This window comes from Scyliorhinus canicula, chromosome 4, assembly GCF_902713615.1.
Source record: "Scyliorhinus canicula chromosome 4, sScyCan1.1, whole genome shotgun sequence".
NCBI lineage: Eukaryota > Metazoa > Chordata > Chondrichthyes > Carcharhiniformes > Scyliorhinidae > Scyliorhinus > Scyliorhinus canicula.
In genome coordinates, this window is record NC_052149.1 from 95,028,119 (window position 1) to 95,041,850 (window position 13,732).

Here is a 13,732-nt window from a genome sequence, read left to right on the forward strand (position 1 = left end):
AAAATACTTGTAGATTTGTAAAACAGGGTTTCCCTTTCATAAAAACCCTGATGACTCTTCCAAATCTTCCTCATTAACAATGTCAGGATAACTGTTTTGTCTCTCCCTCCATTAGTGAACAGCGAGGTTACATTTGAGTCCCTCCAATCCATGAGGATTGTTCTAGAATCCAAGGAATTTTGAAGAGCAGAACAAAAGTCTTAATTTCCACTCCTGCGACCTCTTTCAAAACTCCATGGTGTAGACCATTAGGTCCAGGGATATGTCAACTTTTAGTTCCATTATTTTCTCCAGAATATTTCGGGATATCTACGAGATGGGTTTTTGGAATCGCTTGTGGTAGAGCACACTAGGGAACAAGCAATTCTGGATTTGGTAATGTGTAATGAGGCAGACCTGATTGGGAACTTAAGGTGAAGGAATCCTGAGGAGGTAGTGACCATAATATGACAGGATTCACCCTGCAGTTTGAGGGGGAGAAGCTGGAATCAGATGTAACTGTATTACAATTGAATAAATGTAACAACAAAGACATGAGGGAGGAGCTGGCCAGAGTTGATTAGAAGGGGAGCAGAGCAGGGAAGACAGTGGAAATGCAATGGTAGGAGTTTTTGGGGGGTTATTTGGGAGGTACAGAAGAAATTCATCCCAAGGAGGAGGAAACATGGGAAGGATCCATGGCTCACGAGGGAGGTCAAGAACAGCATAAAAGCAAAAAAAAAAGCATACATAGTGGGAAGCCAGAGGATTGGGAAGCGAGCAGTGGAGAACTAAGAAAGTAATAAGGGGGGGAGAAGACGAAATATGCATATGCTAGCTAGTAATAGTTATTGATTTATTGAGTGATTGATTTATTTGATGTCTTTAGGTACTGATTTAGTACATGGCCAGATAATGGAATTATTCAAAAGGCCATGACCTGTGGAATGATAGTCATTGTTTCAGATGAATAAACTATTGAACTTTAGGTTCATGTCTGCAGAAATTCAGACATTGTTTTGATGAATGTTTCATATAAATGAATAGACTATTGTATTCCAATGCATTTAGTAATAAGAATGTATCAAATAATTAATTACAGCAAGGTTGATGGCTAGCTGTGGCATGAGAATCCCATTCTCGTCCGGTGGCGCATGTACACTTTGAATTATTCCTGATTGATACCAGTCAACCTAAGTAATGGCCAATCTTTGATTAATAAATTGTCCTCTAAGTAACAGACATCTATTTGAACGAACCAGGAGGTCTCAGCTGAAAATTGGAAACCAATGAGAGTAAATGAGGGGCTGGACCATAGATAAGAATTCCTTTAACAGTAAGATCTCGTGGTCAAGGACTCGTTCCCGATTTCCTGCCATCCCGAATTCTTGAATCATTATATTTGTTTATTTTAAAGTAATTACTTTATGCTTTTATGATTAATGCCTTCCGTAGCCATGTATTTAACCAACTTATATACTATTTAATATCTTGTTTCTAAGTTTTGATTTAGTTCTTATGCAAGTGTATTAAAGTGAATAATTGACCATGTTATTAGAAGATAGCATAAGTGTTCTTACTCCAGCAATATAAAAGGTAGCAAGTTTTTTCCCAAGATATAAAAGGTAAGAGAGAGGCAAGAATAGATATTGGACCACTGGTAAATGAGGCTGGAGAAGTAGTAATAGGAAACAAAGAAATGGCAGAGGAACTGAATAGTTACTTTGCATCAGCCTTTATGGTGTAAGACATTAATGGGATACCAGAACTTCAGGAGTATCAGGGTGCAGAGCCGAGAACAGTAGCCATCGTTAAGGAAAAGGTTCTGGGGAAACTGAAAGGTCTGAAGGTGGATAAATCACAGATGGACCCCAGGGTTGTAAAGGAGATAGCTGAGGAGATTGTGCAGGCATCGGTGGTGATCGTTCAGGAATTACCGTAGGCAGGGAGGATCCCAGAGGACTGGGAAATCGTTAATGTAAACCCCCATTGAAGAAGGGAGAGAGACAGAAGATGGGAAATTATAGGCCAGTTAGCCTGACTTGGGTCATCTGTAAGATTTCAGAGTCCATTATTAAAGATGAGATTGCGGAGTACTTGGAAGTGCAAGATAAAATAGGATCGAGTTAGCATGGCTTTATCAAGGGGAGGTCATGTCTAACAAATGAGTTCTTTGAGGAGGTACCGAGGAAGTTAGATAAAGGAGAACCAGTGGATATGATCTATTTGTATTTCCAGGAGGCCTTTTGATAAGGTGCCCTACAAGAGGCTGCTGCATACGATAAGAGCTCATGGTGTTAGGAGAAAGATGCTGGCATGGATAGAGGATTGACCGACTGGCAGAAGGCAGAGAGTGGGGATACAGGAGTCCTTTTCAGGATGGCAGGTGGCTAGCAGTGTTCCACAAAGATCAGTGTTGCGACCACATCTATTCACGATAGACATCAAGGATCTGGAAGAAGGAACTGACTGCATTGTTGCCAAGTTTGCAGATAATACTATAATATGTGGATTGCGTTCAGGAAGCAGGGCAAAAGGATCTGGACAGGCTAGGAGAGTGGACAAAAAGGTGGCAGATGGATTACACTGTGGAAAATTGAGAGGTGATAGGAAGAATACAGGCATAGACTATTTTCCAAATGGGAAGAGGCTCAGGAAATCAGAAGCACAAATGCACTTAGAAGTCCTAGTTCAAGATTCTTTTTTTTGTAAAATATTTTTATTCTCCATTTTCACATTTTCGCCAGAATTTGCACCCCACCCACAAACAGTAAATGGTAACCAATACAAAGTCAACTTCGTTATCAACAACAACGATCCTATCCTCCCACTACCCCTAGCAACGACCCACCTGACAATATAAGCATCAAATAGAACAAACCCTCCCACTGTGAGACAAACAAAGGAGAAATAAAAAAGAGAAAGGAATTAGGAATCGCCTATGGTCACCATTAACCTATCGAGTCCCTCCCACCCCCCCTCCCCCTAACATTCAATGCCATCCAATCCCCGAAAGAGTACCGTAGATGGCACCCATGCATTGCAAGCCCCCCGCACCCCCCTCCCCAGCTCCTCCCTCCACTTCCTCTTACAAAAATCCTCCCCACAACATCTGTTCCTTCCACCTATCTGTCCACCCCGGTTAGACCACTCGAACCCTGTTCTGCCAGGCTCCGATGGCCGCAGCCCCTCCCCCCACCTCACTCCCGATCACTGGCCAGCTTAAACCGGCCAGCGTGGAGGCCCCCGCCCAGGTCTCTTTCCCCCTTGCCCAACCCCAGGAAAACCAAGAAATCCCCTTTAGCGCACAAACCCTGCACACATACCCAAGCTCCAAAGAAACATCATTGCAAGTGAAAGTCCCCTCTCTTCCCTTGTCCAAGTATATACAATGTTGGCTCATTTAGCACATACACCCACTGCAGTGAAAAAATACAGCTGCATGAGGCGACATCGGTACATGACCACTTCTCAATTCAGCCACAGTCCTTCTGCCTTTGCAAACTCCTCCACTGCTTCCGCCGTCCCGAAACAAAAGTCCTTGGATTTGTAGGTCACCCTCAACTTAGCTGGGTATACTATGCCGCACCGCACCTTACTGATGTACAGCACCTTCTTCTGAAGCCTCCTCGCCAGTTCCACCATAAAATCCTGATATATGCGTATACCAGCTCCAGCCTACTGCACCACCCGCTTCTGCTTTGCCCAGCACAGGACCTTCTCCTTCACACTGTACCTACGAAAACTCAAGAGACACTACTCTTGGCGGCTCACCTCCCCTTTGGTACAGGTCTCCATGACCGATGAGCCCGATCCAGTTCATATAGGGAGGGATCATCCCCTTCCCCCAATAGCTTCGCCAACCTTGTGGCAAAATACTCAGTCGGCCTCAGGCCTTCCACTCCTTCGGGAAGACCCACAGTCCTCAGATTCTGTCGCCTGGATCTGTTTTTAAAGTCGTCCATTTTGGCTCGCAGACCCTTGTTGATCTCTATCACCTTCCGCATCTCCTTCCCCATCAAGGTAAGTTGATCGCTGTGCTGCAACAATGTCTCTTCTGCTTCCTTCAGCACCTCACCTTGCTCCCATACCTCTGCCACTGCGCTTAATACCGCCACCCTCGCCGGGGCAATCGCCTCCTCCAGAGCACTTTCAATAGCGCCCCCATCTCCTTCCTCATCGCCTCCATGTGTTTTGTGAACTGCCTTTTGAGTTCCCCGGCCATCACTTTAGTCATTTCTTCAGCCGTGGGCAATGCGGACTCTTCTGGTGCCCCAGCCTCCATTTCTCTTGCTGTCCCCACGGTGACCTTTCCACTCCCTGACGGACTTTCAACTGCTTTGTTCATCGCAGTTTTTTTTTTTTTTTTTTACTTGTTCTCGACATCTTCCTTCACTGCATCTTCTTCCTGCTTTTGCTGCCTCTGTTACCCCTGGGACCGGGCGTTAGACACCGAAAATGCCGTTCCTGAGCGGGAGCCCTCCAATGTGCGGCTGCCTCCCGCCTGCCATCACCGGACGTCTCAGTTCAGGATTCTCTTAACGTTAACATGCAGGTTCAGTTGGCAGATAGGAAGGCAAATGCAATGTTAGCATTCATGGCGAGAGGGCTAGAGTACAAGGGCAGGGATGTACTTCTGAGGCCGTATAAGGCTCCGATCATACCCCATTTGGAGTATTGTGAACAGTTTTGGGCCCCGTATCTGAGGGAAGATTTGCTGGCCTTGGAGAGGGTCCAGAGGCGATTCACAAGAATGATCCCCGGAATGAAGATCTTGTCATTTGAGCAGCGGTTGAGGACTCTGGGCCTGTACCCGATGGAATTTAGAAGAATGAGGGGGGAGATCACATTTAAACTGACAGGATACTGAGAAGACTAGAGTGAACATGGAGAGGATGTTTCCACTCATGGTAGAAACTAGAACACGAGGGCATAGCCTCATACTGAAGGGACGATCCTCCAAAACAGAGATGAGGAGGAATTTCTTCAGCCACAGGGTGGTGAATCTGTGGAACTCACTGCCGTACAAGGCTGTGGAGGCAAAGTCGGTGAGTGTCTTTAAGACAGTGATAGATACGTTCTTGATTAATATGGGGATTAGAGGTTATGGGAAGAAGGCAGGAGAAATGGGGATGAGAAACATTTCAGCCATGATTGAATGGCGGAGCAGGCCCTATGGGCTGCGTGGCCTAATTCTGCTCCTGTGTCTTATGGTTCAATGGTCTAGGTATGTCATGGAACAGCATGTCCTTCACAGATCTAAGTGAATTGACTCAACAAGATGTTCTGAAAAGTGAGATTACTCATTTATATTACTCAATTATATTACTCATAATTGGAGGGGGGGGGGATGAATTAGTCTGACAGCCCGATTCCATGGCAAGAAGATCACAGACTATCTTATTTTGTCTGCGTTGATAGTCTTCAGGGCCACGGAGATGCCATGCACCGCCATCTGTAGCTTCCGAACGGCGTCCAGAAGGAATGGGACAAACGGCCACTCATTTCAGCTGAAGCAAATTGGAAAAGAAGGGAATAATCAAAAAAATGATGACTGCACCACAGACTGGATTAGCAGCATGGTAACAGTGAAAGAACCTGGAAAGCTGGAAGTATGCTTCGGCCCAAGAAACTAAAACCCCATACCCTTCCGGGGACCATCCCTGAATTCCTATCCTGTTCGTGTATTTGTCAAGATGCTCCTTAAAGGTCACTATCTTATCTGCTTTCACTGCCTCCCCCGGCAGAGTTCCAGGCTCCCACCACCTTCTGTGCAGAAAACATGGCTCGTACATCTCCTTTAAACCTTGCCCCTCAGGGCAGCACGGTGGCGCCGATGTGCCAGATTCGATCCCTGTCAGTGTGGAGTTTGCACATTCTCCCATGTTTGCGTGGGTTTCGCCCCCTCCACCCAAAGATGTGCAGTGTAGTTGGATTGGCTACACTAAATTGCCCCTTAATTGGGTACTCTAAATTTATTTTAAAATACTTTGCCCCTTAAACCACTGTCCCCTCGTAATTGACTCTTGCACCCTGGAAAAACGTTTCTTACTATCCATTCTGTTCATACCCCTCCAATCTTGTAGACGTTTATCAGGTCACCCCTCAACCTCCGTCGTTCCGTTGAGAACTAACCAAGTTTCTCCGACCTCTCCTCATAGCGAATGTCCTTCATACCAAGCAACATCCTGGTAAATTTTTTCTGCACCCTCTCCAAAGCCTCCACATCCTTTTGGTAGTGTGGCGACCAGAATTGAACACTATATTCCAAGTGCGGCCTAACTATGGTTCGATAAAGTTGCAACATGACTCCCCAATTTTTAAACTCAATGCCCCGGCCGATGAAGGCAAGCATGCCATATGCCTTCTCAACTACTTTCTCCGCATGCATTACCACTTTCAGTGACCCGCGTACCTGCACACCCAGATTCTCCTGCCTATCAATACTCTTAAGGGTTGTTATTTACTGCATATTTCCCCTCTGTATTAGACCTTCCAAAATGCATTACCTCACATTTGTCTGGATTAAACTCCATCTGCCATTCCTCCACCCAAGTTTCCAACCGATCTATGTCCTGCTGCATCCTCAGACAGTCCTGATCACTAACTGTAATAGAACATAGAACATTACAGCGCAGTACAGGCCCTTTGGCCCTCGATGTTGCGTCAACCTGTGAAACCAATCTAAAGCCCATCTACACTATTCCATTATCATCCATATGTTTATCCAATGACCATTTAAATGCCCTTAATGTTGGCCATCAGCCTTTGCGTTGTCCGCAAACTTACCGATCAAACCGGTTACATTTTCCCCCAAATCATTCGTATATATTGCAAACAGCAAGGGTTCCGGCACTGATCCCTGAGGAACGCCATTCGTCACAGCCCTCTATTCAGAAACACACCCTTCTACTGCTACCCTCTTGTCTTCTATGACCGAGCCGTTCTGCATCCAAATCTTAACTTACGTTCTAAACCTGCCAATATATTCCAATTAAGCAAACCAATATATATTAAGAGCTACTCGTGAATGAAATTAACAACCAGGATTTTACATGTTATTCTCTGTGCATAATCTTTGGAGAAAACACCCTTCAAAACCAAACTGAAACAGATTAGACTTCTAGGTCTGACTGGCTCTTCAGACAGATCCCGTTAACTAAATCATCTGTACCCAAAGCATAAGGCATTCTTTTGGCTCTTCCTACAAGAAGTCCCGTGACTTGTTTAGCCAGAACCAAACAGCATCACCCCTCATAAATTATCAACACCCCAGGGGTCCTACAAACTGAAACAATATTCCATCAGCTAGCTCTCACCCTCCCCCATCAGCTCCACCAACTTCTTAGCAAAGTATTGAGTTGGCCTTCTGTCCCTTCGGGCAAGCCCAAAATACTCAACTTGTGCCGCCTTGAGCGGTTCTCCAAGTCTTCAAGCTTTGCTCGGAGTCCTCTGTTGACCTCCACCACACTCTGCAGCTCGTCCCCCATCGAGGTGACCTGGTCGCTGTGTCGTGACATGGCCTCCTCCACTTCCTTCATCTTCTCGCCCTGCTCTCTAACCTCGGCCGATGCCTTTGCCGCCACCACCTTCACCGGGGCGATTGCCTCCTCCACAATGACTTCAATGCGACCGCCGTCTCCTTCCTCAAGGTCTCCATGTGCCTCGCAAACAGTTTTTCCAGCTCCACCGCCATCACCTCGGTCATCTTCTCCACCGTAAGTAGTGTGGCCCCGCCTTGCGGTTCGGCTTCCGTCATCCAGCCAGCACGTTTGCTCGTCCTCTCATTCAGCGGCGAAACCGCGTTTCCTCCTTTCTTCGACGCTGCTCTTCGCATCCTTTAGCGTCTTATTATTTTTTCGTTCTTTTCTCTTCTCTCCCCTTTCATCCTCCTGTCCTTCATCAATCTGAATTATTCTTTTTTTTTTAAAAAGGGGAGAAAAAAAAAGTTTCACCCAACTTCTTTCTTTCTCCTCTACATTTCCCCAGAGCTCCCCTGGGACCGGACTTCAGCCTTCTTCATCCTAGGTGGGAGCCATCCGATGTGGGACACCCTACCTACATCGTGCCCTGGTCTCGGGCCTGCTGCCTCGACCTCCTTGTAGCTCCGTCCCCGCTGCTCTGACCTCCACACCGCACTGGGCCCAGCGTCTCAGCACCCGCCGCCTGACACCTGCACAGGGTTCTTCGCCGGTTTTTAAACCGGCCCCGCTAGCTGCCCAGGACGGTCCCACAGGCCAACGATAGTCCGGAGGTGAGTGATGCCTCAGGGAAATCCCCAAAATCACCGCAAATCGTGGCCATCGGCTAGAACTCTTCTTACTGCGGCCGCCCTCCTCGCCCATGCAACCGGAAGTCCAAAATCATACAGATTTAACGTGAAGCAACAGCCAGACATGATCTGGAAGCCATCAACTCAACAGAGACACTGGGCTGGATTCTCCAATTTTGAGACGAAGTGGTGACGGTGTCGTGAAAACTGTGGTCTTTTACGCCATGAAAACTGGCGTCAAAAGGCCACCGATTTCTGTTTTGCTGGGGGATAGCAGGGAGCTGTCGTAGAGCTCACAGGTCTCGCTGAGGATACGGCCTCCAGCACGTCCGGGTCAGAGGCCGCGCATGAGCAAGGCGGCAGCCTGCAGCGGCTGCGCCGTGTTCCATGGCGGACTCAGCCCGCGGACCTGGACCGCCAAAGCATCAGCCGCTCGCGTGCCCCAGGCCACCAGCTCACATTGTCCCCACCCCTGAATGAATTTTGCCACCAAAACAGATTCTCGCCCTGTCGCCGAATGCAATTTCGGCATCGCGGAGCAGAGAATCCAGCCCACTGAATCTGGTAGACAAGAGCCTTGTCAAATCAGGCAAACTACCCAACAAGATGCAACTCCATTATAAGTGCTGCAAGAGGTAGTGATAAAAGGATGATCCGACAGCATCAAGGCCACACCTGTGGCAACAACAGCCTATCGGGAAAATGGAGGTGAATTGAAAGCCCGGGATGGCATCTTGTACAAAGGAAATTGAGACATCATCCATAAAGAGAATAAACAAGAGATGCTGAAGCACAACCATGCACGCTGTCAAGGATTTGCATTGATTCTAAGAAAGCCAACCCAAGTGCTGTGTGGCCAAACACAAGCATGTAACTTGAAGACCACATTGGCCAGTACGGTACATGTAACGAGTACCAAGCTAGAGTGATGTCAATGATACATGACATCTCAGACAGACCATGGGTGAAGCTGACAATAGATCTTTCCACTCTAGCAGGCACTAATTATCTTGTCACTGTACACTACTATTCTGACTGCTGGGAGTGAGATCGCTGACTTCAATGACAATGGAAGAAACAGCTGAATTCCTGAAAGCCCACTTCAGTCAGTACAGCATTCCACACATTGTAATGAGTGATAATGGTCCTCAGTTCATAAGTGAGGAATTTAGCCAATTCACAAATGAATGGGAAATTCAGCACTGCACATCATCTCTTTACTGTGGAAAGGCTGTGGCGGCAGAAAAAAATTGCCAAAGGACTTGTTAAGAAATCAAACAAATCTAGCACAGACATATGCACGGAAAGCTTTGAGTGGAGAAACACACCGACTGAAGGCATGGAAAGCCGTCCTGTCCAGTGGCTAATGTCACACTGTCTGCAAACTACTCTTTCAACAGCAAAGAAGCTACTGAAACCAGAAGTACCAACAGGTGTGTGAAACGATAGAAAGCCAAATTTCAGATTGACGAGGCTGCCAAACCATGACCAAAACAGAGTTTTGGAAAGCCAATCAAGATTCTGATCTCCAACACTCTCAACAGGAGTCAGCCAATGTGGGAACTTGGCATGTGTAGAGAATTTATCATCTCAGTTGTACGCAGTGGAAGTGAATGAGCAAATATGCGAACAACTAGCAGGGTGTTCCTTCACACCAATCGGCTGATCAGAGAAAAGGGATCTCTGCACGGAGTACAGAACTGCAATAAATCCCAGAGGTCCCAGAGTCTCCAACAGCTGCAATGAAACAAGTCACCAAGGTAAAAAGGGTCACGGGAATGACATTCTCCAGCAAAGGAACCTCACCCAGGTTAGCAACAAATGCATACATGTTTATTAAGAGATCTGCATGGTTTAAATACTACATGTGCAATGCATGTGCAGAGACTGACTAGTAGAACAAACAGTTAAGACATGAGAACAGCAGGTGCAGAGTGGTTAACCTGGGTGGCTCACAGTCACATGGGATCATGTATGTAAATGTGTATTTTGTTCGCCAGGAAAAAGAGATTGTTTGTATCTTTTGGTCAATATGAAAAGGGTTTTGGAAATGTAATCTTAACAAGTTTATGATCTGGCTTGCTATAGTCATGTGACTCTGCCATGAGGCAAGCAGACGATAGACTGACATTTGTCATCTGTTCAATAAAGCCTCTCACTGAGAACACACTGAAGAAGTACAACTGCCTCAAACATTAAATCTGACTAAACAATTTTGCAATTAATTACATTCTACAGATCATTGTCCACCATTCTGTCACCTCAAGCATGATGCCACCACCCTATCCTAGCACATCTTGCCTCCATGATGCCATGCCATTCCTCAACCGTTCCCAACTTCCACACCTCTTTCTATGGCACCTTCTCGAGCAAATATAGGAGAAGCTATATCTGTATTTTCACCTTCCCTTTTTCCAAGCCCAGGATCCTGCGCACTCCTTCCAGATGAAAGTGATTTTCTTGTACTTCTTTTAATTTAGATACTTTATTTGCTGATTATAATGCAGTCTCCTCTACACGAGGAGACAAAACACAGACTGCAATTGTGACCCTGAGCTTTTGGTCACTTGCCATTTTGATTCTCTTCCCACCCCACTCTAACCTCTCTGATCCCAGCTTCCAGCACTGCTCCAATGAAGCACAAGCTCAAGGAATAACACCGAATAATCTGACTCGGCACTTTACAGCCTTCCAAACTCCATATTTCATATCATAACCTCACCCCCATTTTTTCCTGTCAGTCGCCTTTGGCAATGTAACTATTATTCCCATTAAATCTCCTGTAGATTCATTTTTGTTTTAACCCATTACCATCCCCCTTTGCTTTTTACCATCAACTCTTTTATCATTTATCATCTGCCTTTCACCCTGTTAAAGATCTTCCCTTTTCTTCTTTCCACCCCTCCTCATTTTCTTTGCTTCTTGCTTAAAGTTACATTTTTAACTTTTCCCATTCTGACGCAAGGTCAGCAACCTGTTTTACGGTCCACAGATGCTGCTCTGCCTAAACAATACAAGTGTTTTCTGTTTATATTCCCTTATAACATTATGTTCTTCAAAATTTTTGTGAAAATTCAAACTGTCCATTTAACAAATTTATATGAATATCCGTTAATCCAGAATTTAAATTAGGAACAAATTTAGTCCAACATACTATAAAACCAAAGTCATTACAATATTAGAATTGGAATTAATGTTGGTCAATGTTCTAGAAAATAAAACTCTTCAGCAGCAACTATCAAACTATCCGAGGAGGATATTTGCTGTTGTTCTGCTTGTGCACTGTGAATTCTATGATTCTATGAATTAACAAGCCTGAATCTCTATCTTTTGGAACTCACGCCAGACCCAACTTCTAGAATTGTCTTAATCAAAATTTCAATCATGGCCATCATGGATTTCCTCTCTGTATGGAAGGGGGAAATGGTGGAGGGGAAAATTCTCCTGTCAAGTGGATCCATAGGGAACACTGAAATGTTACCACTTTATTGTGATATGAAGGTTAAGTTCCAGGAGCTCAATTATTTCCAACTGCTTTGAGAACAGTGTTATAATAAATATGACAGATGAGGACTTGTGACCCTCTACCTCGTCAATTCATGTAATTTCTAGTTAAGGCTATGCCTCAACTGGCTCTTAGCTGATCAGTAGTCCTTTATACACATATACATGACACAATTGGTGCCAGCAGCTTGCATGCAGTTTGTGGCTGTTTAAAAGTGAAAAAATACTACTGTAAACCAGGAAAATAAAGTTTGGTAGTTTACAACAAAATGGAAAATAGTTGGTCTACTCCAAGTCAGCATTTCTGCAAATGCACATTGCATTTCAACTCATGGGTATTCAATTTTCATTGACTATGTTTAAAAGCCAAATGCCTGAGAGAAAGATTTCCACAATGAATGACATAGTTGATAACATTTCTGAAGACAATAGGAACAGCTGCCGTTTAGATTTCAAATTACCTAGGCATATAATAGTTTAATGGAAGGTGTGTACTACCAAAAAGTTACTTTTTGTGGGAGGGGGTCAGGAAAGTTTAGTCATGGCAGATACTTCAATCCAGCCTTATCACAAATATAACAGTTACATGATGGAACATTCTATTAAGGTCAGAAACTACGCAGGGGTCACTAAGATGGTAATAACATTTACATTTTACTACAGAACATCAAAAATGTATTTTCGTCTCCAAAAAAGGGTGTACTTTGAAAATGAAGTACTCTCCAAAATAAATACCTTCCCATTAAAATATTGTCTTAGGTAGGTTATACTATCATATACTTCTTACAACACTTCTAATAATACTTATGAGGCTAGGGGTTTAATAATAATACATTACATAAATACATGCTAATTTCTTACTACCGTGACAGTGAGAGACAATTGTACAAAGTTCAAAGTTCTTACCTTTATCATTCTAGAAAGATCTCCAGCATCTGCCAATTCCAATACGATGTTGAGCTCATTGTCTTCAATGAATGATGCAAGATATTTTATTACATTTGCATGGTTCAATTGCTGTGAAATACATAGATACATAAATGATTTATTGAATTATTTGTCATTGTGGATTTTCTCAGTATCCACAATTCCCAAAGGGTAAAATTTAATCAATTGCAATGCTAATCTTATTCGACTCACCTAATGAAATCATGATACCAGTCATAAAAATTATTTTCTTCTAACCCAATTTAGGCATTCTGCACCATCCAGATTCTTTGGTCAGCTCGGATGTTTAAGCTTTAGTTAAATTCTGCCGTGTTCCTTGTACTAATTGTGCTGTGGCAGTGGCAGTAATAGGATTTAATTTAGTCCAGCACTGAATTCATTATGCTATGGAGAGTAACGGGAAATCTAGTAACTATCTTTTGGGGGGGGGGGGGGAAAGAGAGAAGAGCCATAAAATAGCATCACTATTGGACCACTATTGTGCAGTTCATGATGGGAGCCTGTGTGTAACATTGGTCAAAGTCTACAAACATGAACCATCGCCATGGGGTGGATTCATGGATGAGGGGGTTTACTGCCCCGCCACCTTAAGAGTTGGGCAGAGAACTGATTCCCATTGATCACTGCAATCATTTAATGGTCCAAAGAGGTTAATAAGTTGGAGGCAGGACTTCTGCCTGAGTGAGGAGCGGTTAATCTGATTGGCCGGCATCTTTGTGGTCCCAACATTGTCAACAGCAGCTGTGGCCTGGGCACTGGGACTACAAGCACTTCCTTGATTCCAAGTCCTGGATTCCAGGACCAGGTAAGTGTGGGGAAGATCACAGGAGGGCAGGAATGTGAAGCTTGAAAGAGGGTGGGGGCATTGATGGAATGGCTTGGAGATGGGGGCCCTTGAGGGAGCCTCAGCAGGGTGAACTCTTGCTGTCAGCCTCAAAATTGAGACAGGGTGGGAAATGGTTCAGACGTTGCAGATAATAGGACACCTAAGGATTTCAACTGAAGCAACAGTAGATGGGCTGTCCCAGG

The 13,732-nt window shown here is 44.7% G+C and overlaps 1 protein-coding gene across 2 annotated transcripts in view; it reads right to left on the reverse strand.

The window, feature by feature from the left end:
* nek7 (NIMA-related kinase 7) overlaps window positions 1-13,732 on the reverse strand; it is a 265,715-nt gene that overhangs the window by 100,968 nt on the left and 151,015 nt on the right. For both annotated transcript variants that reach the window (XM_038794849.1, XM_038794850.1), the window contains exon 6: window positions 12,662-12,772. In XM_038794849.1, the coding sequence (XP_038650777.1) occupies window positions 12,662-12,772 (111 nt within the window). The remainder of the gene's footprint in view (window positions 1-12,661; window positions 12,773-13,732) is intronic.